The sequence below is a fragment of the Fusarium tjaetaba genome (assembly GCF_013396195.1).
Source record: "Fusarium tjaetaba strain NRRL 66243 chromosome Unknown NRRL66243_c0000090, whole genome shotgun sequence".
Taxonomy (NCBI): Eukaryota; Fungi; Ascomycota; class Sordariomycetes; order Hypocreales; family Nectriaceae; genus Fusarium; species Fusarium tjaetaba.
In genome coordinates, this window is record NW_023501286.1 from 27885 (window position 1) to 51171 (window position 23287).

General features: G+C 49.1%; 8 protein-coding genes across 8 annotated transcripts; 4 read left to right on the top strand and 4 right to left on the bottom strand.

Moving 5' to 3' along the window:
* Window positions 1-54: 54 nt before the first annotated feature.
* Window positions 55-2542, bottom strand: FTJAE_4695 (Tip elongation 1; the record flags this gene model as incomplete). Its single annotated transcript, XM_037351125.1, has 2 exons — window positions 55-2014; window positions 2073-2542. The coding sequence occupies 2 exons, from the start codon at window positions 2540-2542 to the stop codon at window positions 55-57; spliced, it is 2430 nt and encodes an 809-aa protein (XP_037208168.1).
* Window positions 2543-4867: 2325 nt separating this feature from the next.
* FTJAE_4696 (uncharacterized protein) lies at window positions 4868-7216 on the bottom strand (the record flags this gene model as incomplete). Its single annotated transcript, XM_037351126.1, has 5 exons — window positions 4868-4973; window positions 5025-6583; window positions 6641-6916; window positions 6969-7066; window positions 7138-7216. 5 exons carry the CDS (start codon window positions 7214-7216, stop codon window positions 4868-4870), a joined length of 2118 nt encoding a protein of 705 aa, XP_037208169.1.
* Window positions 7217-10968: 3752 nt separating this feature from the next.
* Window positions 10969-12455, top strand: FTJAE_4697 (ribosome biogenesis ytm-1; the record flags this gene model as incomplete). The annotated part of the gene is made up of 2 exons (XM_037351127.1): window positions 10969-11062; window positions 11122-12455. 2 exons carry the CDS (start codon window positions 10969-10971, stop codon window positions 12453-12455), a joined length of 1428 nt encoding a protein of 475 aa, XP_037208170.1.
* Window positions 12456-12626: 171 nt separating this feature from the next.
* Window positions 12627-14387, bottom strand: FTJAE_4698 (werner syndrome helicase; the record flags this gene model as incomplete). The annotated part of the gene is made up of 3 exons (XM_037351128.1): window positions 12627-12695; window positions 12769-13343; window positions 13394-14387. 3 exons carry the CDS (start codon window positions 14385-14387, stop codon window positions 12627-12629), a joined length of 1638 nt encoding a protein of 545 aa, XP_037208171.1.
* Window positions 14388-15023: 636 nt separating this feature from the next.
* Window positions 15024-15546, top strand: FTJAE_4699 (u6 snRNA-associated Sm LSm5; the record flags this gene model as incomplete). The annotated part of the gene is made up of 6 exons (XM_037351129.1): window positions 15024-15048; window positions 15115-15171; window positions 15225-15263; window positions 15315-15342; window positions 15394-15457; window positions 15508-15546. 6 exons carry the CDS (start codon window positions 15024-15026, stop codon window positions 15544-15546), a joined length of 252 nt encoding a protein of 83 aa, XP_037208172.1.
* A 297-nt stretch (window positions 15547-15843) lies between these two features.
* Window positions 15844-16407, bottom strand: FTJAE_4700 (DNA-directed rna polymerase ii subunit rpb11; the record flags this gene model as incomplete). The annotated part of the gene is made up of 4 exons (XM_037351132.1): window positions 15844-15999; window positions 16049-16200; window positions 16252-16310; window positions 16364-16407. The coding sequence occupies 4 exons, from the start codon at window positions 16405-16407 to the stop codon at window positions 15844-15846; spliced, it is 411 nt and encodes a 136-aa protein (XP_037208173.1).
* A 1376-nt stretch (window positions 16408-17783) lies between these two features.
* On the top strand, window positions 17784-18500 carry FTJAE_4701 (mitochondrial N(5)-glutamine methyltransferase mtq1; the record flags this gene model as incomplete). The annotated part of the gene is made up of 1 exon (XM_037351133.1): window positions 17784-18500. One exon carries the CDS (start codon window positions 17784-17786, stop codon window positions 18498-18500), a length of 717 nt encoding a protein of 238 aa, XP_037208174.1.
* An 805-nt stretch (window positions 18501-19305) lies between these two features.
* Window positions 19306-22029, top strand: FTJAE_4702 (AFG3 family; the record flags this gene model as incomplete). The annotated part of the gene is made up of 2 exons (XM_037351134.1): window positions 19306-21193; window positions 21248-22029. The coding sequence occupies 2 exons, from the start codon at window positions 19306-19308 to the stop codon at window positions 22027-22029; spliced, it is 2670 nt and encodes an 889-aa protein (XP_037208175.1).
* Between the last annotated feature and the right edge of the window lie 1258 nt (window positions 22030-23287).

Genomic DNA, 23287 nt, shown 5'->3' on the forward strand with positions numbered 1-23287 from the left:
CAATGATTCTCCAACATGCCATGCGTTAAGAAAACAAATATTTGCATTTGGCCCTTAAAAGGCATCCTCGAAGGGACAATCCACGCTGTCATGGCCGTCACGCTCACATAGCGCACACCACTTCTCGGGGTCCATGATGCCACTTTCCTTGCCAGCAACGGGGCCTGACTCCATTGGGTTCGGCATGATCTTAACTGCAGGAGAGGGAGGTCCAGCACTCTTGAGTCTGAATGGCGTGAGGGGCGCAGGGGCGTCATCACCTGTAGGGGTATGCGGCTTAAGCTCCTCGCGACTGGCCTTCTTGATGGCCTTGGACTCGCCGTTGGTCTTGGCGCCATCAGGACCGAACATGTTGGTGCAGGTTAGGATATCGTGACCGTTAGTCTCACAGATCTCACACCAGAGGGTGCTAGTCTCTGTGGCATTGGAGTAGTCGTCACTCTCTGGCATTGTGTCGAGGGTGCTGACCCGCTTGTGTGTAGCGGTACTGGATCTCTTGAGGTTCTCGACTGGCCGGTTCTCCATTGCCTGGGCCATTACGACGGTATCTCGGGAGTCTCTGAAAGAAGACCTGTTGGCCGCTGTGCCGTTCTGACGGATTGATTCAAGCTCCTTCTCGAGTTCGTCCTCACGACTGTTCTTCTTTTCAAGGAGAGATTGGAGCTCAGCAACTTGTCGCTCGAGGTTGTCGCGCGCGATCTTATTCGCCACAACATCTTCGGCCATCAATGAACCAGGCCTTGGCGCAGGAGGCTTGGGCTCCCCGGGAATAGAGTCTCGACTAAGGGAATGAATGATAGCTTTGAGGCCTCTAATCTCATCGTCTTTTTGCTCAAGCTCTTTGGAAGATACTGTATGATCGCCATTTGCTGGAGGAGCCGACGATGACTTTTCACGTTCGCGACGCAATTCTGTCCTTGTTCGCTCAACCTCCCCTCGCAAGAACTCAACTTCCCCTCGAGCTTCTGCTTCACCCCGACGAGCATCCTCTAAACCTTCCTCGAGTTCTTGGACCAGTTCTTCCAGTTGCTTTAGTTGGGTCGCGACAGAATCGACGTCTAAATTACGTGACTCGAGTTCTCGAACATCGGCCATCAGCTCCTCTATCCGTTTCTCGTACACGCGCTCAGTTTCGGTGCTGGCAAGCTCCAGAGTGTCGATAGTGCTCCGGAAGTCAGCTCGATGAGCGTCAAACTCTGCTGTGAGCATGGCTATCTTGTCGTTCTTTTCTCTTAGTAGTTGGCGCAGCTGCGCGGTGTCCTTGTTGTCCCAGCTGTTTCGTTGCACTGTCGGCATGTCTGCTTGCTCCATGAGACCTTGCAGTTCAACTAGGCTACTCTCCATGTCGGCTAATGTAGCGGATTGCTCCTTTAGTTGCCGATCACGATCTTCAATCTGTGATCGCAGCCGATCGAGTTCCTCATCATTAACGTTGATGCGCGACGCAGGCCGAATCTTCATGGCGAACGACGAGACTGACCCGGAGCTTCCATTAGTACCGGTTCGTTGGATTCCCAAAGGGGCAGGATCATCATCAAGGCCTGATATCGACCCCAAGGCTGAAGCACTTCGTGGTCCATGACTTGGCTTTCGATCCATTCTCTGAGGTCTCTTGCTCGGATCACCTGATGTACCGCGGACGCTCTGAGCGAAGCGTGACTGCGTTGGACTCCCATATCTGGTGGGTGTTTTGGCTGGTGTTGTCATGGAGGGCCTTGGGCCAGGCGTCATCTGCATCCGGCGTACAGGAGAGTCGGGCCGGGGAAGGGAAGTTCTGGGTGCCAGCTTTTGCTGAGGACTGGGAGCCCGGGCACCGGGTCCAACAGAAGCACTGAACTTGGGGAGACCAGGTGTTGGGGAAGTGTAGTTGAGTGAGTTTTGGTTGCCAGCCCGAAGTCCACCTATCGCGCCTGGTGTCATGGGAAAGGGCGGAATCGAATCGCGACGAGGAAGGGCCTTGGCGGCTGGTAAGAAGATACCGGCGCCAGGGATTGTTGTTGTGAAGTATGATATGCTGTTGGCTACTGTCAGTGTCTAAAAACTCATGAGAGACTACACTGTATTATTCTTACCCGTCTACATCGCCATCGTTTTTGCCTCGGCTAGCAAAGTCTTGGTCGAGCTCGACACCAGCAAAAACTCCCTTCTTACCTTGCACAGGACCAACGAAACGAACAACGCCATGCATTCCACCAGGGACATCAACGATATCACCAAGCGCAACGTTCACAGCCTGTGAGCGACCGGGCGTCGCAGGAGGCATCATGTTTTGTGAGGAGTCGCTCAGGACAGTATCAACTGCGTAGCTCTCAGAAACATCGGGAATGCTGGCGAGGGAGCCTTGTGTGAGCTGGGCCAGGGAACCTTTGCGTGGTAGAGGCGGCGGCGCGGCGCGCGAATGCGAAGCGTATGCGGACTTGAGGTTAGGGGTTGATGCAGCGCTATTCGGTCTTCGGATGGCGCGTGAGGAGCTCCTGGGACGGAGTTTTGGAGTCGTTGGCCTATGAGGAACCGTAGATGTTGTTGTTGTAGCAGAAGGCATCTTGGGAGGCGGCAAGGCCCAGCTGGGGGGCCCTTATTTCGGTGTCGGGTGCTGATTGCGGGCGTGTCTCATTTGTTTACACCCCACGCCGCATCTGGCAAAAAGGGGGGCAACCTTTGTTCTCGGGGAGCAACGAGCTTTTCTTGGCTGTGCTAACAATATTTTTAGTTCCCGTCAGGTACCGTCGGCTTTTAGCTTTGGCTTTCGTTTTAGTGGGAATGAGCACGGGTATGTATTGGCAGTTTGGGTACTTGATCGGCTGGTGGTCTGTTGCTGGAGAGCTGAGGTACCGACGTTTCGGGGGCGGTCGAGAGGTGAGTGACCGGAGAACTTGAACGACGGAAGAAATGTGACACGATGGATGTTGTCGCAGCGGGACAAATGCCTAGACCGGAAATTCGAAAAGGGTGAGGTGGTGGGGATTAAACGAGATGATGGGAGTAATCAGTCGTGTCTCTGGGAAAAAGAGAGGGATAGAGACAGAAGAAGACGGCGGGAGTCAGAAAGCATGTAGCTATGGGTGGGATGTATGCGTGTATATAAACAATCGACAGTTCGGATATGCAGGAGAAGTCGGCTGTGCTCAGACTCAAAGTGGAGTGAAGCTATTGACAAAGAAAGGATAACAATAGATGAAAAGTGATTCAGCGACACTGGTACCAACGCTGTGAATGTTGATGGAATAAAGTGAGAGGGACTGTGTTGGATCAGAGAAAGAAGCAGTTGGATTCTCCTCAATATGAGAGCAGCCGGCATCTTACTCTTGCCCTCAGGTTCATCAGGCTTTGTTTGGTTCGTTGTCACCGCTTCTAAACCCTCTCCCGGAGGGGTTCGAACAGGGACGATACAGGGGCTAGAGGGGATGGACAGGGAGACAAGCAAAGAAACCCGGGGAAGTCTGAACCGCAGCAAGGATTCAAGTGACCTGCGAGAGTCTGAAAATGGTGGTGCGATGCAGTGTGCGTGCTGTGATAGCCTAGGGTGTCGATGCAGCTGCAGTACTCTGTATCCGCCTCTCTTAAAACAAACACGCGATAGATAAAGGAAAGGGCCTGGGGAATATCATGACTGCAGCATCAAAACAAAGAACAATCAATCAATGATTTCAACAGGTAGAAAAACGCATGACTTCTCTCTGATACAAGTTTAGTACAAAGGAACACACTCCTCATGGGCTGGCAAATCTTCTCTTTCGCATCATGCTGACCTCCACTCCAACCAACTACCTAGGTACCTAATAAGTTATGACACTTTCCTTGCCCAATGTTGTCATGTTGCCATGATGAACACTATTTGTTTACACGCAACTAAGCGTCTGTCACCACGGCATCGTCCCGCTGCCATGCATTCGCGCCGCATCAGATGTGCCATATCCTTCACCGCCAATGGCGAACCATGTGCTGATGCTATCATAGCTTCTCCAATTTACGCCCTTCAGCTCTAGGGGTCTCATTCGCTCCCGCATGCAACTGCACGGTGCACATCATGCTACCTAGCTACCCTGGCTTGGTGGGTGGAGGCTTAAATTCGTTGTAACGTATGGATTGTATAGAATACAATTCGTCTTAACATTAGCCATTCATTACTGTAGCCGCCTTCCTAGTGTTGTGAGAAGCTCTAGGGCTGTCGTTGGATGATATAAACGGGGCTATATTGCATTTTTTCCTAGTCTCTCGATGACATCCATGATAGGTAATGATAGGCTCTGACTTTCTGTCGACAAAGATATGAATATAGGTGACTCAATACTCCTCTAGAATAAAAGCAATTTAAGCCAAACTATTTATTCCTAAATATCACTGTGCCCATATAACTAACCTCGTTTCCTAAGAGAAGGCGTGCCCTTTAGGACAGCAGGCTACCAGAGATAAGAACACTTGGGATTCATATTTTAATCAAGATAAAAACCTAGTGCGCGTTAAGAGTAGAGTGGGCTGTTGTTGTATTTGGCACCATAACTGCCGAGCTCGAATGGCCAAAGGCCAGGTCAAGGCACCTGCATGTCTGAGATCACTCAGTTATTTAGATCAATTCACATGGCAAGGGCCGGAATAGCTGCAGAAGCTTCATAAACAGATTTCCCAAGTGGATGCGACTAGTTAGTTAACTAGAAAGGCACAGGATGCAAATTGCGACAATGCGGATGTGCGTCAACACCAGTAATGACATACAAGCTTCTGCCTGATGAGAAAGCTCCTTTCCACCTCTTGCTCGTTCCCATAAAAACAACAATAATTAATCAAAGTCCGCACGTCTCCTCAAGTACAACTCCTCCCCTTAAGCCTCTTCTCTAAGCCCTGTCCGAAAGAGTCTGGAACATCGGTCCTACTGGGTTCCGTTGACAGGCACGTTATCAGAAGGGCTATGGGGGCCAGGCTGCTTCGTTCGAAGAGTGAGGGGAAATGGGTACTCGTCGGGGTCTTCTTCCTCACTGCGAATGTTATTAGTAACGGCGTCAAGTCAAGCACGAACGTTCACTTACGGAAGCTTCCATGCAACATAGTCCTCAGTGCTCAAGCCTTCACGGCCTTCCTGAAGACTGGCAAAATCGCCGGGAGTCATCATGCCAGTGCGGTCTCGTGGCGAACCGGGCACAGAGAAGGGTCGCGAAATCTTTTGCTCGACACCAGGTATAAAGTCCTCCTCCTCATCGTCGCCACTGAAAGAATTGGGGTAGGCACGGCGTAGCGCTAGCTGACGAGCCTTGACATACTCCATGCCCATGCGCTTCCAGTCGAGGAGGTCGCTAAGACGCTCTGTTCGGTTTCGTTGGTTGATACGCTGGCGGCGACTCTTGCCGCAAAAGTCGTACATGAACGAAGTGAGCTGGTTGACGGAATCGTCAACGCCCTTGGTTCGTCGATCCACAATGTAGATACCATAGTCGCTCGAGTTCTCGATAAGCTCTTCCATGTAGCATCCAAAACCTGAAAGGTTAGTGGTAATGCTGGGCACGCCCATGACAGTACATTCGGCGGGAGTATAGCCCCAAGGCTCATAGTACGAAGAGAAGACGCCCAGATGACAACCTCGGACAAAGTCGTCGTAATCGAGAGGAAGAACAGGGTTGGCAGAGTTGAGGAACTCGGGGTGGAAGACCACCTTGACTCGGTCGGTGGGATGGTTGAAAAGTTGTACACGTCGAATCTGGTTCAGGACAGGGTCCTCATGATCGTTGAGCATATTATGGGTGACAATTGGGGGAAGTCCGTGACGCTTCATAGCAAAGAGACGACGGCGAAGTAGAACTCGGTCTTGAGCAGAGATGAGTTCCTTCTCGTCGGGCATGGGGTCACCCTCATGCCACTTAAGAGACCGCTCAAAGATGCGACGGCCAATGCTTTGTTCAATAACGTGTGTGGTATCTCGGAGTGACTTGATAACCGCTTGACCCTTCAGCGCCTCCACAGTGAGCGAAGTGGTCTGAGCAGGCATGATAATGAAAGCAACAACTGTCACCTTGCTACCAGCGGCCTTGAGACGATGGTTCAATCGTGCTAGGGACTCAATGAACATGTCGACACCCTTATTCCTGAACTCGTAACGACCGGCGGTGAAGAGGTATAGTGTGTTGTCGGGATCAAAGTCGTAGTGGCCGTAGAAGTGCCCTCGAACAAAGTCATGAATCTTCTCCTTTGCCTGCTGATGCAGGTTTTGGAATTCATGAACCGCCGAGAACTTTGTGACATTCAGACCATTGGGCAGAACACCATCAGGCTTTCGCTTCAGCAGATGCTCGGACTCAAACGCTGTAATGTGAGAGACTGTGGTGAAAACATCACATGCATGCGCGGCCGCTCGTTCAATGCAGTATCGGTGGTAGATACCGCGCTTACCAGCCTCAGCATCGACATCGAACCATTGCAAGTTGTTGTAGAAATCCACAGAGCCAGCGCAGAGGTATCGGCCGAGAAGAGTGGCGTGCGTGGTAAAGATCGTCGTCACATCGATGCGGCGCTTCTTGCAGAGGGGCAGGGCAACGCCGGCAAGCCACTCGTGAAAGTGAGCAATGACAGCCCTCTTCTTCTCATGGCAGACGAACTATAAGATATCAAGGTTAGCAGGTCTGATGCAAATGGAATAGCCAAGCTAATTTACCTCTCCTAGGAACCATGCGACCAGATAACCGAAAATAATGGCCTCGTTGGTCTCATCGTCACCAGGTGGTGAAGGAATGCTCGCGGCTTCCCACAAATCAGCCTTCCACTCATCCATGCGACCATAGGCGGTCTTGGTATCAATTAGAATAACTCTAGGAGCCCCTTCAATCAACCAACGGCCATAAACAATGTGAACTCCTCGATCTCTCATGGACTGTAGGGTAGCAGCGATTTCCGGGCTGGTGGGTTCCATCTCCTCTACCTCAACGGCGGCCTGTTGTGGTCAGTACGTGAAAGTCATGACAATCTTCAAGGTGAAGTCTTACCGATTGATGGTTGAGGGGACCAATCAATGTGTAGCGATCGCCATATTCAGCTGTTGTAACAGGAGCCTTGGATTTGATAACTGAGTAGATACCACCGACTGTATTGCGCCGCGGGTTAGTATGTGAAGACTCGCGAGAATGAAGGATTTTGCTGTCGCAAATGACTGACCTCGATGAGCTACCTCAGTAGCAATCTCAAAGAGAAGGTGGTTCTTGATATCGCGAGTCTGCTGCTCGCCTTCACTCATCTTGACGTGTTTACCTCAATTCAAGAAGTGAGGAGTAAGTGGCTGAGGGGAAGAAAGGTAGACAGTGAACGCGATGATCTGATGGGCTTCGGCCAGGGGTCTGGTCGCGTTGAATTGAGCAGTGGAGCTAGCGCAGAGACCTTCAAGGTGGACAGTAACTGGAGAGCTGGAGAGCTGGGAAAGGAGCTGTAATAAAGGAGTAGGAAGCTGTAACGATGGTCTGCGAAGCCAATTGAGGTTTTCTCGGGAGTAGCGAAGCGCGTGGCTGGGGGGGATCGGCAGAAGCGAAACGGAGGGATCGAATCGAGATGGTGGTGGTCTCGATGTTGCGTCACTGTGCCGCTGATGAGAGTGAACCTAGCCTAAGAAACGGATCTGCATGCGATGGATGAATGAGCACTGAGCGAACATGGGGCAATCACAGGGGATGGGGGGATCCATTCGCAGATGGACATGTGCCCATGGGGAGCGGAGATGTAGGAGCCAGAAAGACTAACAGCGATGGGTACTGCTATAATACCTAGTACAAGGGATCTCAGGTCCAGGCGGTGGTGATTGATTTGCTTTGGTGTTTTGGAGCGCTACCCCAATTGAGATGAGAGAGGGAGAGAGGAACCCAAGTGTGGTGAGGAGGAGAGAGAAAATGCAAGGAAAGAAAAATAAAAAGGAAAAATGGAAGTATAAGGGAGAAATTTCGAGCCCAGGAAGTTGGAAGCAAGCAACCAATATGGAGGGGGATTGTGTAGAGGGCGTTGAGTTCACGAAAAAGATGGTGTAAGAATGTACTCGGCAGGTACCAAAAGGCCACTACAACAACTCTCGGCCGTGATATCGCCTGGTGTTGATGCTCCTACGGGTACAGCTTTTAGGCCTTCAGCTCGTACTTTGGCGTACTAGCGGCCCAAGCTTGGGTGGGGTCGGTGGGATGTCGGGGCCCCAAGCTCCTAGCAACGGCGCCTAAACAAAAGCCAACCTAGCTGGAGAGGCCCGTATACCAAGCATGCCTTAGCCTAGTAGGTAGCAAGCCCAGATGACTGTGGAATCCAGGGCAGGTTTCCCATCGCCACATGGAGCCGTTCTCTTGGCTCCCAAGGACAGGGACCAGGGTCAACGTTTTACATGCTTTCAAAAAGACAATGTGCTGGGTTAATGCCTGGAGGGGTCGATTGAGCGTAAGATTAGTGTACTCTTCGACGGAGCATCCAGTAAACAGAAATCAGCGGCTATCATATGTATGACTGCCATCAGATCCTTGAAACCTTTTTCCCTTCACACTTCACTCGAAGAAGTTGTTTTGAGGGTCTCAATTGCCAGCTCCTCTAAACTCAATCAAGATTAACCGCGCAGAAATGGACTTGGCCAGACGCCACAAACTTGACATCAAAAGGAATAGCTCCTTGTAACACCAACGCCACTCCGGTCAAAGAGCCGAGGCCGGTCCATTGATCAAAGTGTTTCACTGCCATTTCCAGGTCTCGATGTTACGCCATTATGAGATTGAGTTGCTTTGTTGAGGAGCATGGGTTGATTTTTCTCTCTTCCCTCACCTGTTATTAGTCGATACGCCTCGACGTTTTTCCTCAACGGCATGCGCAAATCTCCCACCCGTTCTGTAGGGTACGGTGCAGACTTTTTACTCCTCACCACACTAGCGACTAAGTTAGGTTACAAGGGCCTGACAAAACTTTTCATTCTAAAAAATTGACCTGCCTTGTGTATGGCCAGACGCAAGTCTGGCACTTCTTGGGGGATGTCGGGATGAGGTCATGGAATGCGGGGGAATACCAGAGATCGACATGTTCAGCAGATGTGGTTTTTCCCCAAGTCACTGGAATCCTTTCTGTATTATGATACGCCATTATTCGAATCGATGCCAGCATTATCAAATCTACTAGCGCGAATGGTATCCTCCTACTTTAGAAGGTACTAATCAGAGAAGGACGAAGGATAAGAGTATTATTAATCCTACTGCAAAGTACGGAGTAGTGTCTACCGATTCATTATTTCACCAAATTGAATACTGCATATACGGCTTTCCATACCTTGAAGCTACGAGGTACTAGGTAAATTGCATATATTTCTTTTAGCATAGTATCTCCCATCAAATAGCCATAACCCACAAGGCCAGTTCATCATATGTTCTTGTCAACCTCATGCCCATATCGCATAATGGAAAATCTCTAGTTACCCACAGAGAATCTACTTACCATTGTTCGAGTTGATCGAAATTGACCACAGATTTCAAACAGCAAGTAAACAAAATGAGATAGGTGGCTTGTTGCCATAGACCAAACCTCTGCGGCTTGAGTTCTACCGAGACCCGAGCCGTAATACTCACGTCTCAAACAACTCCCTTAATTCAGTTTTGTATGTCTATCCTTTGAAACACTACAAGATTAGCTCCCCACGGTTACGGGATTAACAAGCGTGTATGTCCCAGGACTGCTCCGTCAACCCGACTCCCTGCTTTTATTGAGACAGATGGGGGTTGAGTTTGAAGAGCTTCATTACTCCAAATGCCACGGTAATAGAACACGAGCTGATTTTGTCTAGCGATGATGCTCTGGGTTTTATTAAAGAAACAATATAAGCGACCAGATGTAGCAGCAATTGTTGGCGAGAATTGTCACGGTTACTTCGTCACAAAGAAACAATGCAAGAGACAATGCGTTTCTCCCTCGACAAGAGTCACAGGGATAAGTTATCGACTCGCGAGCTGACTCAGTAATGGTCCTGTTTCTCCAAAAGCAAGCATGCTCCGTTTAATTAAATCATAGAGACCCAAGAAACACTGTGACTTCATTCAACAACCCATAGCACAAGAGTTTATCTGATTTTAGACTATTATAAGTAAAGGTCTATGAATATTAAGATAAATGTAGAAGGTACTTATTAAATATCAGGGTCCCACACGCTAAGAATAGAGATATATATATATATATATTTAGTAAGATTATTTAAATTATAATACTAGGTATTCCATACCTTACCTACCTATCTAAAGATAATGTCAAGACCTCCTCTTAGGGCCCTTGGATACTACGTTAAGATTAGATAAAGTCGAATAGTATAACTAATACCTACGAAGCAGCTCTTACAACCTCAGTGGAAAATAATACAAGTAAATTTAAAACTTGACTCACACAGAATGTATTCTTTGGCCAGTTCCAAGGGATCGGCTTAAAACACAATGACCTCCTGGAACCTTCAAGAAGGAATCTGATAACAGATTCAACTTCTTACCTGAGAGATAAACACATCCAGTTTCAAGAGCTCTTGAACATGGATCACCCACATCCCAAGTGTGTTTGCCTGATTGGCTGCTAACAAATAGTAAACCAGTCCTGGTGATTGGGCTCACGAAGAAAAATTGCCCTGAAAAACATATCTTCATCTTATTTTGACGTACATAGTATCATTTCTGTACACTTATCTCAGGTCTGTTATGAGCACCAAAGTGGTTCAGCCTTGCAACCAGGAACATCATCATTGGCCAGCGTCTCAGATCAGCCACCGCAGTGGGGCGGAAGGTAATGCAAGGCTACAAAAATTTCCAAAATTTTCTAGATTTCGCTAAGATCTTTCTTTGCAAGCTGATCTGCTACAAGCATACCTTCACGGCAGTAAATTGTTCGAGATACGGGGAGCCCAATAGGCTTCAAACCCAGTAGAATCATTTTGTTCTACGACCTGAAATCGTTTTGCCTGGAAAATAATTCGAAGTATAACAACAATTGAACAGCCACGCAAAAATGGGGGACGTCGCACAGGTGAAGGTCGTCTTCACTACCACTGAGCAGGATTTGGTACTGCCAGACTCTAAACAACAATTGCTCGTGCCTGCAGGTCAGTTATTGATGTTCCTGAATACCTTGGAGTGATCAAGGGGCTAATCCTTATGATAGATATTAAACGATATGGCCTCTCTCGCATTCTCAACTCCGAGTCTATGCTCGACACCTCCTCTCCTATACCCCTCGACTTTCTCGCCAACGGCACATTTCTCCGAACTTCTATCGAAGAGTATCTTGCAACAAATGGTCTTTCATCTGAATCCACTTTGACTTTGCAGTATGTTCGAAGTCTGCTTCCTCCGGTTTACGAGGCGAGCTTTGAGCATGACGACTGGGTCGGTGGTATAGACCTCCTATCTGCCACTTCACGAGCGGGCCTCCTGGCTGGTGGTGGTAACATCCCCGAACGAGTTGCGAGTGCTTCCTATGACGGCCTCGTTAGGGTCTGGAACACCTCTGGAGACGCAATCGCAGTGTCTCCTGCTGGTCGAGCTGGTGGCCACACGCAGCGAGCGAATGCGGTCAAGTGGATCTCACAGAAGCAGCTGGCTTCAGTTGGCCTGGATCGCAAGGTTATTGTCTGGGACTATAGCGAATCTGAGGATGGTTTCTCTGGCGCCCTCAAGTCCAGCATGGAACTCTGGGGTCATGAGAAGGAAATCAACAGTCTTGACATTAACGGGGCCACTAAACGAATTCTCACAGCATCATCTGACGGTAAAGTTGGCCTTTGGACATCGTCAAAAAGAACAGCTCCCCAAGCGGATCCTGAGAGCCTGCCTTCTGCACATAGCACGAAGCGAGCCAAGCTTGCAAGTGCCGCCAACACTGCACAGCGTGGCCCTCTTGCTTTGATCCCTGTCCATGATGAGCCTGTGACTGCTGCCATCTTTCATCCCAACGACGCGACGGTCGCCTATTCGGCATCCAAAGATCATACTGTTCGCACTATTGATTTGACAACCCAGCGCGAGGTCAGCCGACTCACAACCATGCACCCACTATTATGCGCAACGGCGCTCCCCGGATCCTCGCTTGTCGCTGCTGGTTCGTCGGCCCGACATATTACCCTCCTCGACCCCCGTGAGTCAGCTACTACTACCTCAGCCATGACACTCCGCGGTCACGTTAATATGGTTGTCTCTTTGGCGCCTTCGCCCGAAAACGACCACTCGCTTGTGTCTGGCTCCCACGACAGTACATGCCGTGTGTGGGATCTTCGAAGCGTGCGGATGGGTACATCGGAAGAGGGTGGCGGCAGCGTCAGTGAGCCAGTGTACACCATAGGCCGAGAGTGGCTCAAGGGCAAGAAGCTCCCAGCTGCTGGTGACGGAGCCAAGGTGTTGAGCGTGGCCTGGGATCAATCCTGGGGTATTGTGAGTGGTGGTGAGGATAAGAAGGTTCAGATCAACAGAGGCCGTAATCTGTTTGGGCCAGGACCATAGATAGTGTAATAGAAATGGAGACCCAAACCCGATTATCCCTTTATACCAAAAATACTTATTGTGTTCTCAGATGATATAGCTGCAATATTTAGGGATCTTAGGGATCCAATTGGCAATAAGTCTGAAGGTCACGAATCACAACCTGAGCCAAAGGTAATAAGCAGTCTTTATCTATTCGTTTCCAATCCAGTTTGCAGCGAAGCTGCGTTCTGAGTAGTTCCCCATACGTGCGCTCGAATCCTAGAATCGATTTTTATAGTTCTCCTTCAGACTCTTGACTTGCATCCACTAATGCTCGATACCTGGCACTCACTAGTGACTGGGGGGCAAGGTGGACTAATACCTCAGTTCTAAGCCTCGACTTAGAATAAGGCAACCCTTCCGAGATGATGGCATCAAGGATATAGGAAACAACAGTGTTTGTCTTAAGAGGAGGAGTACGTAAGAGTGTAGCAACGTCCACTGGTGTAAGATCTTGGTTATCGTACCACATGTAATAAGTGCGAAGAGACGACAATGGTGGGGTCGACTTGGGGCGCGTTGTGCTGCGGTATTGTTGAGCGTGCTTTTCGGCAGCAAGGATACGGGGATCCCTAAGATCATGGGAATTGTCCTCTGGAAGGGGCGTATCCTTTGTTGTGGGCGTTGCGATCGATGGCGTAGGTCTGGCTTCTGGTGTTTCAAGGCTCACCTCAGCATCAGCAATAACCTCGGATTCCCCCGATTCTGAAGTCGTATCACTTTCATCAACGTCATCAGCGGTTAAGAACTTAATAGGAAGATTCTGCTCGACGAAAGCTGGCCGAGGAGGAGTGGGCTGAAGCTTCATGCGTTCCTGCTCAAGCACGTAGTACAGCTGGAGGCCAACATATGCATCTGATGCGGAATCTGTATATACGTGAGCCACAGAAGTACAGATGGCGCAAATTTTAACTCACATGCAACTTGATCCGCTGACAGACGCATCATCCAATTACTGGACCGCACATTCTCTCCTTTGAATAAAGGAAGGCCTAACATCTCCTGTGTCTGCACGGCTAAAGACACCATGACCTTATTGATTCGGTCTAGCTCTCCAGCCTTTGAGTACTTGACAAGTTTGTAGAGGTGAGACAGCTCGAGGATCCCTTTACTGTTTATGCCGAGATTGTTCTTCAATCTTGTGCAGTCACCCTTGATAGCCACTCCGACTTTGGTTACGCTTTCGTCCTCCATAATCCTCTTGAAAGTCGGGGCGACAAAGTCGTCCCTGGGAAAGAGTGCAACGTGGAACAAGCCTACACGACTTGGGCTAGCGATCTGGATGAGCGAAACATTTCGTCGAGGGTTGGAGTTGGCAGGACCCCTCGCAACAAGCCACTCCAAATCGAAGCCAATGACTTTCTCGTCAGAAAAGTACCTTTCACAAACATGCTCCATCGTATGTTTTGAAGTGCAGTAGTGGACCTTGACTTTCTGCTCCACGCCGTTCCCTTGAACTTGACGGTACATTCTGTAAGACCAGAAAGACTGGCTGGAACCGGCCTTACTTTTTCGGGCTGTATCCCAAAGATTGGCGTCGATTGTGTAGTCTAAGGATGTGAGAGGAGCAGTGACGGATTCCGCCAGGTCTTTCTCCCGCTTCGAGACCTCGACGAGATCTCCGTCTGTGTCTGATTCAACCTGAGTGCCTTTAGAGATTGTTTCAATGGTAGGCAATGCCAACCGATCTTGTTGATCGAACCATTCCGCCGCATCACGTTCGAACTCTTCACCTTCGCTGAACTCGTCAGCTTCGACATCTCCCTTCTCAACATTCCCAGGCCCAGAGGCAGGGGTATGGACGAAGCGAGTGATATCCAGGAAAGGGTAAGGTAACTGATGATCATTTATCGTAGAGAACCTGATCCCAAAAGCCGGATTCCATAGACGATTCTTTATAGTTGGTGACATACTGGAGCTAAACTTTTCCCTTTATAGATAGAACCGTCAGGAAGTTTTTAAATCAAAGACCGGTATCTCAACATACCTACTAGCAGAGGGGAACCGACGCGTTCTTATTGAGGGTCTTAATACACTGCCAGCAATGCACCCCTGTGAAGGTAATATCATTAGGCTATGAAGTGATTGAAATATAGCCTGCGTCGGTGAGCCATTGTGGCAAAAGCCCATGGCCCTGATACGCGAAGGCTACTGTGCAGTAGTTACGTGAGATTTGTTAGGCAGCCGCGTCAATTGAGCGATCATTGATTCTGAGCGTTAGTTAGTTAGCGGGTGGCTTGGGGAGGGTGGAAGTGCCCAGGGGCGGGTAACAAATTGGCTTAGTCACCATGATCATCGCGAGAGCACGTGGGGACGTGCTCTATCCAGTACCTAAGGTACCTTACCTTATTCACACCTCCATAATCCATCCCACTTTGAGACTTTGAGACGACGACCTTGACGACTTCAGCTCAACTCTGAGATAAAACATCTGGCTTTCGGTAACCAAAACCGGCACTTCAGTAAAAATGTACTAATAGTTTTGAGCGAAGAAGCCGCTTCAGATCGACAACTCTTCATACGATCCATCCACGTCACATTTTCACAATGGCATCCCAACTGTTACCTCTCGGTGAGTAGCCTTGCATAGGTAGAGATCCTTGATGTATTAAGGCTACATACTAACTCTTCTATGTAGAGCTTATCGACAAGTGTGTAGGCTCCAGGATTTGGGTCATTATGAAGGGCGACAAGGGTGAGAGATGAGTTTCTGTATGCTCATGGACGATTGTGCTGAAAAGGTGATAGAATTCAGCGGAACTCTTGTCGGTTTCGATGACTACGTTAGTGAGTATTACTCTCCCAGCTCGCCCCTATCAAAACTAATTATTGGTATAGACATGGTTTTGGAGGATGTGACCGAGTTGTATGAGCAAAATCTCCATTATTGCATTTCCGGTACTGGCTAACTCAATAGTGACTATTCGGGTAACCACACTAAACTTCCCAAGATTCTCCTGAACGGCAACAACATCTGCATGGTGAGTCAGTCGCAACTCGTTCCCTGCGCCCTGTGCTAAAACACTATCAGTTGATCCCTGGTGGCGAAGGTCCAGAAGGAGCTGCGTGAGAAAGGTCCTGACCAGGATCATGGACCTCGCAAAATCTCTTTTGGTTGAAATTCATCTCGAGCCCAGGTCTCCCCTATTTAAACTCAAGCAAACCTGGCGCGACCTATTCTACACGTGTGTCACAACATGCACATCAAGTGGAAACAAGGACCACAGTATGGCTCAAAAGAGTCTGCTCTTAAGCTCATTCCAGTTTATATCTGGTTAAAAATAAATAAGCAATAACCTGCAGCCCCAACGCCGACCGCCCATGATGCCTGTCCGTTTTAGATGATCCCTGATAATGAACGCGGAACTCAGTGGCCGTTCTGCAAGTTTCCCTGCTCACCAGTGTTGGTGATTCGTCTCAATTCCCACTCTCGCGTGAACTCCTGATGCAGCATCTCGAGTTGTTTAATGAGCTTCTCACAGACAGAAGTGAACACATCGCGGGGGGTGATGGTTCCGTCTGTCTGGACTCGTATAAAAAGCTCAGGAACATTGGGATGAGCAACTGTGTACCATGTCAGCACAAGATTCATCAAGGGCGGCGGCATCTGTACTCTTATACCCAGCCATATAGACATTGGGGTGCATCTTGAGGTGCTCAGAGAGAAGGTTACCAAGAGTGTGGTCTTCTTTCATGAGGACAAAATCGGAGGTATTGGACATTCCTAACAGAATATTGTAAGCAGGAGATAGGCATAACTCGCAAGGGAGCTAACCTGAGAAGACCTTTTCCTCTATCTTCTTCTCGCCCTCTCCGAGCAGGAACAACTCGAAACTGTCGAATTTGTTAGATTGCGAAAGGCTTCAAGTAGTTTGCAACAACGTAACGGGTCATCTTGGAGATTGAAATGCTTGGGGTTACCACCGGCCATTGTGTAATGTTTGGTGAAGATGCAAATCTATGCTTTGTGCTTTTTATGGTGTTGGAATAAATGAGATGAGCTTGGCTTGGTTGACTTGTTTGAGGAAAATGGCTTTTTTAATTGCTTCGGAAAGGCAGTTCGCAAGATAATTTTCCTCAAAGACAGTGTCTGCCACTGACAACGCAAATGAACGCAGAACATAGAACCAAGGAAAAGATGGTTACTTGATGACTTTCAGGCATTCGAAAACCATACTGCCGTAATAAGTCTGGCATATAGACTTAGGGGTAATGCCGTCCAGGTAACACTGCCAGTGGCATAATGCTTTCTAAAGTAAACGATGGCAGGGGTGATAAGACCAAGCTGGCGACTTGCCAGAATGAAAGCTAATCCCTATGCTAAGGCACATACCGATTGCCGAATCAACATTGGGTATTGGGCTTCACATGAGGCTTGGCCAAGCAGGATTATAAGAGCGTGTAATATTGGATTCTGGCTTGATGTCTGTATTTCTTTGCCAGACCTGAGAGAAGAGCAAGGAGCCTGGAAGCGCACGAGAGAAGACCCGAATAAAGAGAGAGCACAAACGAACAGATAGAGAAAAAGATGGTCTTACCGATCAGGCGCGTTCATCTTTGGTTCTTGATCGGGGTGTTAGGCGGGTTGAGATTTGGCGGTAAAGTGGCGATTACAACAAAAGTCCAAGAATGTCAGCACTTTGCGTTTTGTATCGCTCGAATGGCTCGGCGAGTAATTATGAGTACAGAATGAACCTAGAGCATATAGCACCAAAAAGAAATCCAAAAGGAAGTTGTTGAGCAAGTTGGTAAAGTTGTTGAACAAAGATTTAAAGAATAAAGCAAGGTGATGCAGGGGGGCTGCCCCAAAGCTTCGAGGCGCGGCAGGATAAAGGTCGGTTAATCATGACATAATGTACATCTAACCTTAACTTTCTGATGGCATGCTTATAATCCTGTCATGTCATGCATCAACTTTCACCGTTGCAGGCTCAACGATGAAGTTCTCTCGTCATGCCGCGCATTCAGCCATCTTTGTTGAGGCGTGCTAGGCGCCTTTCGCCACATATCGCAAGCCTTCTTCCAGCTTGCCGGGACTTGAATTCTGCCCAGAATGAGCTTCGATGGCTAAGAAGCCATGTCGATGAATCACGGTCACGAAACAAATCGTGGCTGTTAGACAATCTCTGTCGAAGAAGAGGGCGTGGTGAACCACTTCAGTATGTCATCGGCTCTCAGCCGTTCGGCTCACTCGACATCAAGTGTAAACAAGGTGTTTTAATACCTAGACCAGAAACCGAAGCATACACTTTCCATCTAATAAACCTCGTCAAATCAGGGGAGCTTCTAGGTCAAGATGTAAGGACAATGGACCGTGGAGTAAACATAATCGACTTCTGCACAGGAACTGGTTGTATACCTCTTGGAGTTTTCTCATCCCTCCAGCACTCGGTTGACAACTTGACCGTGCGAGGAGTGGATGTTTCGCCTGTAGCCATCCGGCTCGCACAGGAGAACATCGCACGAAACGTCAGGCTTGGAACTTTGATCAAGCCTACAAAACACAAGCGGCTTGACATCACAAGAGCAAATGTTTTCAGTGATGGCGACATGCAGCAGCTCGCCGTTACCCCCTGGGACATTATCGTTTCTAATCCTCCATATATATCAGAAGATATCTGGCGTCATGGCTGTGGGCAACTCGGATATTCAGTCCGAAAATATGAACCGCGCCTCGCATTGGTTCCTGACAAGGACCTCCCTTGCACTAGTAAATGCAACCCAGCAGACGTTTTCTACGCACGGCTTTTGGACATTACAGAACTCTTGAAGCCTAGGGTGGTACTGTTCGAAATCGGCGACGATCAGCAGGCCCGTCGTGTGTTGCAGCTGTACTTCAACCACCCAATTGCCCAAAAGTCAAGGACTGAAATTTGGCGTGACTTGCCTGATTTCGAGGGAGCCAGAGGCACAGAGATCGTCTTGCATCTCAATGAACAGAAGGAAGAATGCCGAGTTCCGGTGAAAGGCGATGGCCTTATACGATCCATTCTAATTCACAACCTGGAATGGGCAGAGCGATAGGGTAGTAGATGAATTCCCAGGAGCAAGAAACCCTCTGTTTGGGGCAAAGGTATCAAAAATACATATTGCCTCCACTGTCAATAGAAGGCAGTCTTTCCTTCATTGTTGCCAGAATCCTTGTTCAATTTGATTCATATCCTCCTACTGAAAAGACTGGATATGACATATTAATATCGTAGTAGCAAGATACCTACAAAGAATATTCCCTTAATTAAAGATGAGTCGCTATGAAACAGAGAGCACCGTTGAGAGCTCTATGATACTTACATCCATCACTAGTGCTGGAACATACGGCGCAAATTGCCACTGCTCACTTCGACAACCCATTTGATGTATTCTTCACATAATTACCAGAGGTAGGTACCTGATGTCAAGCATTGCAGAGCCGAACAGACCTACGAAAGGTTAGTACATAAGTTAGAATACCTACCTAACAGGCATCACTCATTGACGTATGTACTGACACATTCCCTGAGGCGATCATGTCAGCCAATCCTCTCAGTTGACCCCACACTCAGCGACTTACCCAACACGTGATCCTCAGTTTTCGAGCTAAGCAACCGCTGTAGACTCATCACCAGAAGCTTTCACTTGGTGGTGTCATCCAACATACTCATATTCATCCATTGGCGCTGGGACTCCGAGTTCTCGCCATATACGACTGTATACCGGCCTCAAATACTAGTCAATAGCCTTGTTGGCCTGAGCCGTGCTACCCCATGAGATAGCACGGCGCTCTCAATTACCTTTATCTCTACACACAACCCCGGTAGTTCCGCACTTGCGACAGCCCGCGTTGCCCGCCATGTCGAGATTCTTAAGACAATCAAGCCAGCTCGCACGAGCGACGAGATTGTCAACGCAGCCTGCACTACGATTATGTGCAAGACCGTCACTTGTCACCCGATCGATCCCCGCAAAGACTTCTGCCGCATTCGCCATCCGAGCAAGGACATATTCCTCGCAACCCCCTCCTCCCGGCAAAGATCCTCGCTCAAACCCGGAAAAAGATGACGAGCATGGAAGCAAGCCATTGAATCAACATAGTGCAAAGAACGGGCCCGATGGAAGCAAGTCTGAAGCACCAAAGCCGCCACCTCTGCCCGAAGGCTGGATTCATTTGAACAAGGAGGAACTGGCACATCTCGAGGAATTTACAAGTCGACTTCCAGAGGCTCAAAGGCCCGTGGCGAAGGACATTCTTGAGAAACTTCAAATTGTTGGCGCCCCTGCCGAGACCCGAGATCTTCTTCAAAAGCAACGACAGAATGGCAACCTTTCGATCTTGGACAAGGGAAGGCTCATGCGATGTGTATACATGGTCACAGAACGGATAATAGAATTGGAAGATCAACAGGACAACCAGGATGGGCAATTTTCCTCCTTCCGCATGGACCAGGAACCGAAGACCCAGGACGGAAAGGGTAGCGCTGACAAGTCGAAGCAACATCAGCAGCAGCAGAAGGGTGGCAAGCCACCGAAGAATGAGCGCAGCGGGTGGCTGGAGGCTGTCCAGACTGGTATCGCCATTGGTGTCACTGTATGGATTGCGGAGCTCTTTGCCAACCCTTTCTCTGAGAAGGAGATTACTTGGCAAGAGATGCGGAAAGCATTCCTGGATAAGGGCCTGGTTCAGAAGCTGATTGTTGTCAACGGCTCACACGTGCGGGTAGAGCTTCATCCATCTGCAACCGGAGCTACTGGTGAGGGCGGGCAACCTGCGAGAAAGAGCTATGTGTTCTCCATAGGGTCTGTTGAATCCTTCGAGCGAAAGTTGGAACAGGCGCAAGATGAGCTTGGTATTCCGCCTTCTGAAAGGATACCTGTGAGCTATGAGGCTGGAGGTAGCACCCTTGGCAACCTTCTTCTGGCATTTGGCCCTACACTGCTCTTCATCGGGTTGATCCTCTGGACTCAGCGGTCAATGGGTGGACGTGGTGGTGCTGGAGGGGGTATGTTCAACTTCGGCAAGAGCAAGGCTAAGAAGTTCAACGCGGAGAGTGCTGTGAAGGTCAAATTCTCAGATGTTGCTGGCCTCGAAGAGGCAAAAACCGAGATCATGGAGTTTGTGAGCTTCCTGAAGCAGCCCGAGAAATTCGAAAAGCTAGGTGCCAAGATCCCTCGAGGTGCTATCTTAGCTGGCCCCCCTGGTACTGGCAAGACATTGCTTGCCAAGGCCACAGCTGGCGAGTCTGGAGTACCATTCTTCAGTGTGAGCGGTTCTGAGTTCGTTGAAATGTTTGTCGGTGTCGGGCCTTCACGTGTGAGAGATTTATTCGCCGAAGGACGTAAGAACGCCCCCTGCATCATCTTCATTGACGAGATTGATGCAATTGGACGTGCGCGACAGGAGAGCGGCCGGGGATTCGGTGGCAATGATGAGCGGGAAGCAACTCTGAACCAGATTCTCACTGAAATGGACGGTTTCAATACTCGCGAGCAGGTTGTTGTTCTTGCTGGCACCAATCGAGCGGATATGCTCGACAAGGCATTGATGCGACCAGGGCGATTTGACAGACATATCTTCATCGATCGTCCTACAATGAAAGGCCGCCAGGAAATCTTCAAGGTGTATCTGAACAAGATTGTCACAAACGAGGACCATGAATACCTTGTTGGTCGCCTGGCAACTCTCACCCCTGGATTCTCCGGTGCTGATATTGCCAACGTTGTCAACGAGGCTGCTCTAATTGGTATGTTCTACCGGCTAATCTGATATTGTGTATTACCTGGCTAACTTTGCCTAGCTGCCCGAGGCAATGCTGATGAGGTCAAGATGGACCACTTTGAGCGGGCCATTGAGCGGGTTATCGGAGGTCTTGAGCGCAAGTCTCTCGTGCTGAAGCCAGAGGAGAAGAAGACTGTTGCATACCATGAGGCCGGCCACGCCATCTGTGGCTGGTTCCTGGAACATGCTGATCCTCTTCTCAAGGTCTCCATTATTCCCCGGGGCCAAGGTGCTCTGGGTTATGCTCAGTACCTGCCCCAGGATGCTTACCTGATGAACACCAACCAGCTCATGGACCGAATGGCTATGACAATGGGTGGCCGTGTATCTGAGGAGCTTCATTTCCCCACCGTGACAACAGGTGCTAGTGACGACTTCAAGAAGGTTTCCCAGATGGCACGAAACATGGTGACCCAATGGGGCATGTCCGAGAAGGTGGGCCCCGTTCACTTCGAGAATGACCCCAACCGCATGCAGAAGCCATTTGCAGAATCTACTGCCCAGCAGATCGACCAGGAGGTTTCCCGAATTGTGGAGGCAGCCTACCAGCGATGCCGAGATCTTCTGACCTCGAAAAAGAAGGAAGTTGGGCTAATCGCCCAGGAGTTGCTCAAGAAGGAGGTTCTCGTCCGAGATGACATGGTTCGTATCTTGGGCAAGCGACCATTTGGTGATAACGAGGACTTTGAGAAATACTTTGGCGGCGGCAAGGAGGAGAGCACACCCCCACCGTTCCCCGAGGAGACAGATACGCCTAAGGACCCCCCTGCCCCTGCCCCAGCTTTCAAAAAGCTTGAGTAGAGTCGAAAAGAAAAGAAAAGTCGCCAAGCACATGGTTGGTGAAGGTAGCTGCTGTGGTACGATCGACGACAGTTGGTCATGCGGAAGCAAGACAGGAGAAGGGATACAGGGAACTTGAGGCAGAGCAAGGATTGGCTGTGCTGTGTAGTAACGAGGATGACGGCGAGGCCTATTCCAGAACCGAGGACTGATGTCAGGCCAGGACATTACGATAATCCGTCGGGAGGAAGCAGCATGGGCCATGGAGGCCACAGCAAGGCGCAGAGAAAAGCGGCACTCTACTCTATCAAACATTTGATCAATTCCTTTGGATGTTTAATGCGTTGTTAGCAGAACCGACACATCGCAATCATCAAAATTACCCTCATCGCGTTGGAAAGCCTGGAGGTCGAGGCTAGGAACAACCGTGTAACACTGTATTCTAGGCTATAGAACTGTAAAACATTAAGTATATATTGATGACGGAATTCTCTGACTTGAAAATGATGAATCGAAAATGTCGTCTAATTTGCCTGGCTCGCCAACATTGCGATAGTTGATGAAGAACCCATCAGGGTTATGCTGCTATACATCCCATAGGTAATTCAGATAGGAGGCAGAAGAGGGCTTGATAAACATCTCGAAACGAGGAGTTGGTGTTGGCCACTTGAGGGTATGTTACTTGGAAAAGAGATCCCAGTCTCCTTGGGTCGCCCTACCAGACAGATAGCATGAGTCGTAATTTGTGGCAACCAGCCCCGTCGAGGAACTAATAGAACAAATAATAACAGAGAATGTCGATCCTAGCGACCTTGGCATGGTCTGAAGCAGAAGCAACCGGCGGCCGTCAAGCGTTAATCTACCTATAACTACCTAGTGGTATAACTTGTAAGTCAAAGATCTCGCGATTATCATCGACCGCGAGCTAGTTCTGTGAAGCTGATTGGCTGAGAAAGTTCCTCTGCTGACCGAGGTTTAGGAGGCTCTGCTCCCTTGGTGTAACCGCGTATGTCGAAAAGGGTAATAATAAGGTACAAGATTTTACGACATCATGCATTTGTTGACAGCAACGTCAATATTTATTGTCATCCATGTGGGATGGCTAGTAACTTAGTAGTTAGGACTTTGACGAAAAGGTTCCGTGCATGTCAGGATGAATGAGGACTGGGACGATATTGTTCTGAGGTAGTCTTCTACGTAGTAGGTACCTATGGAGGCTCTTGTGAGGATGATGATCGTATACTCATGGTATCTATTGCACTGTTTGTTGGTTACCTAC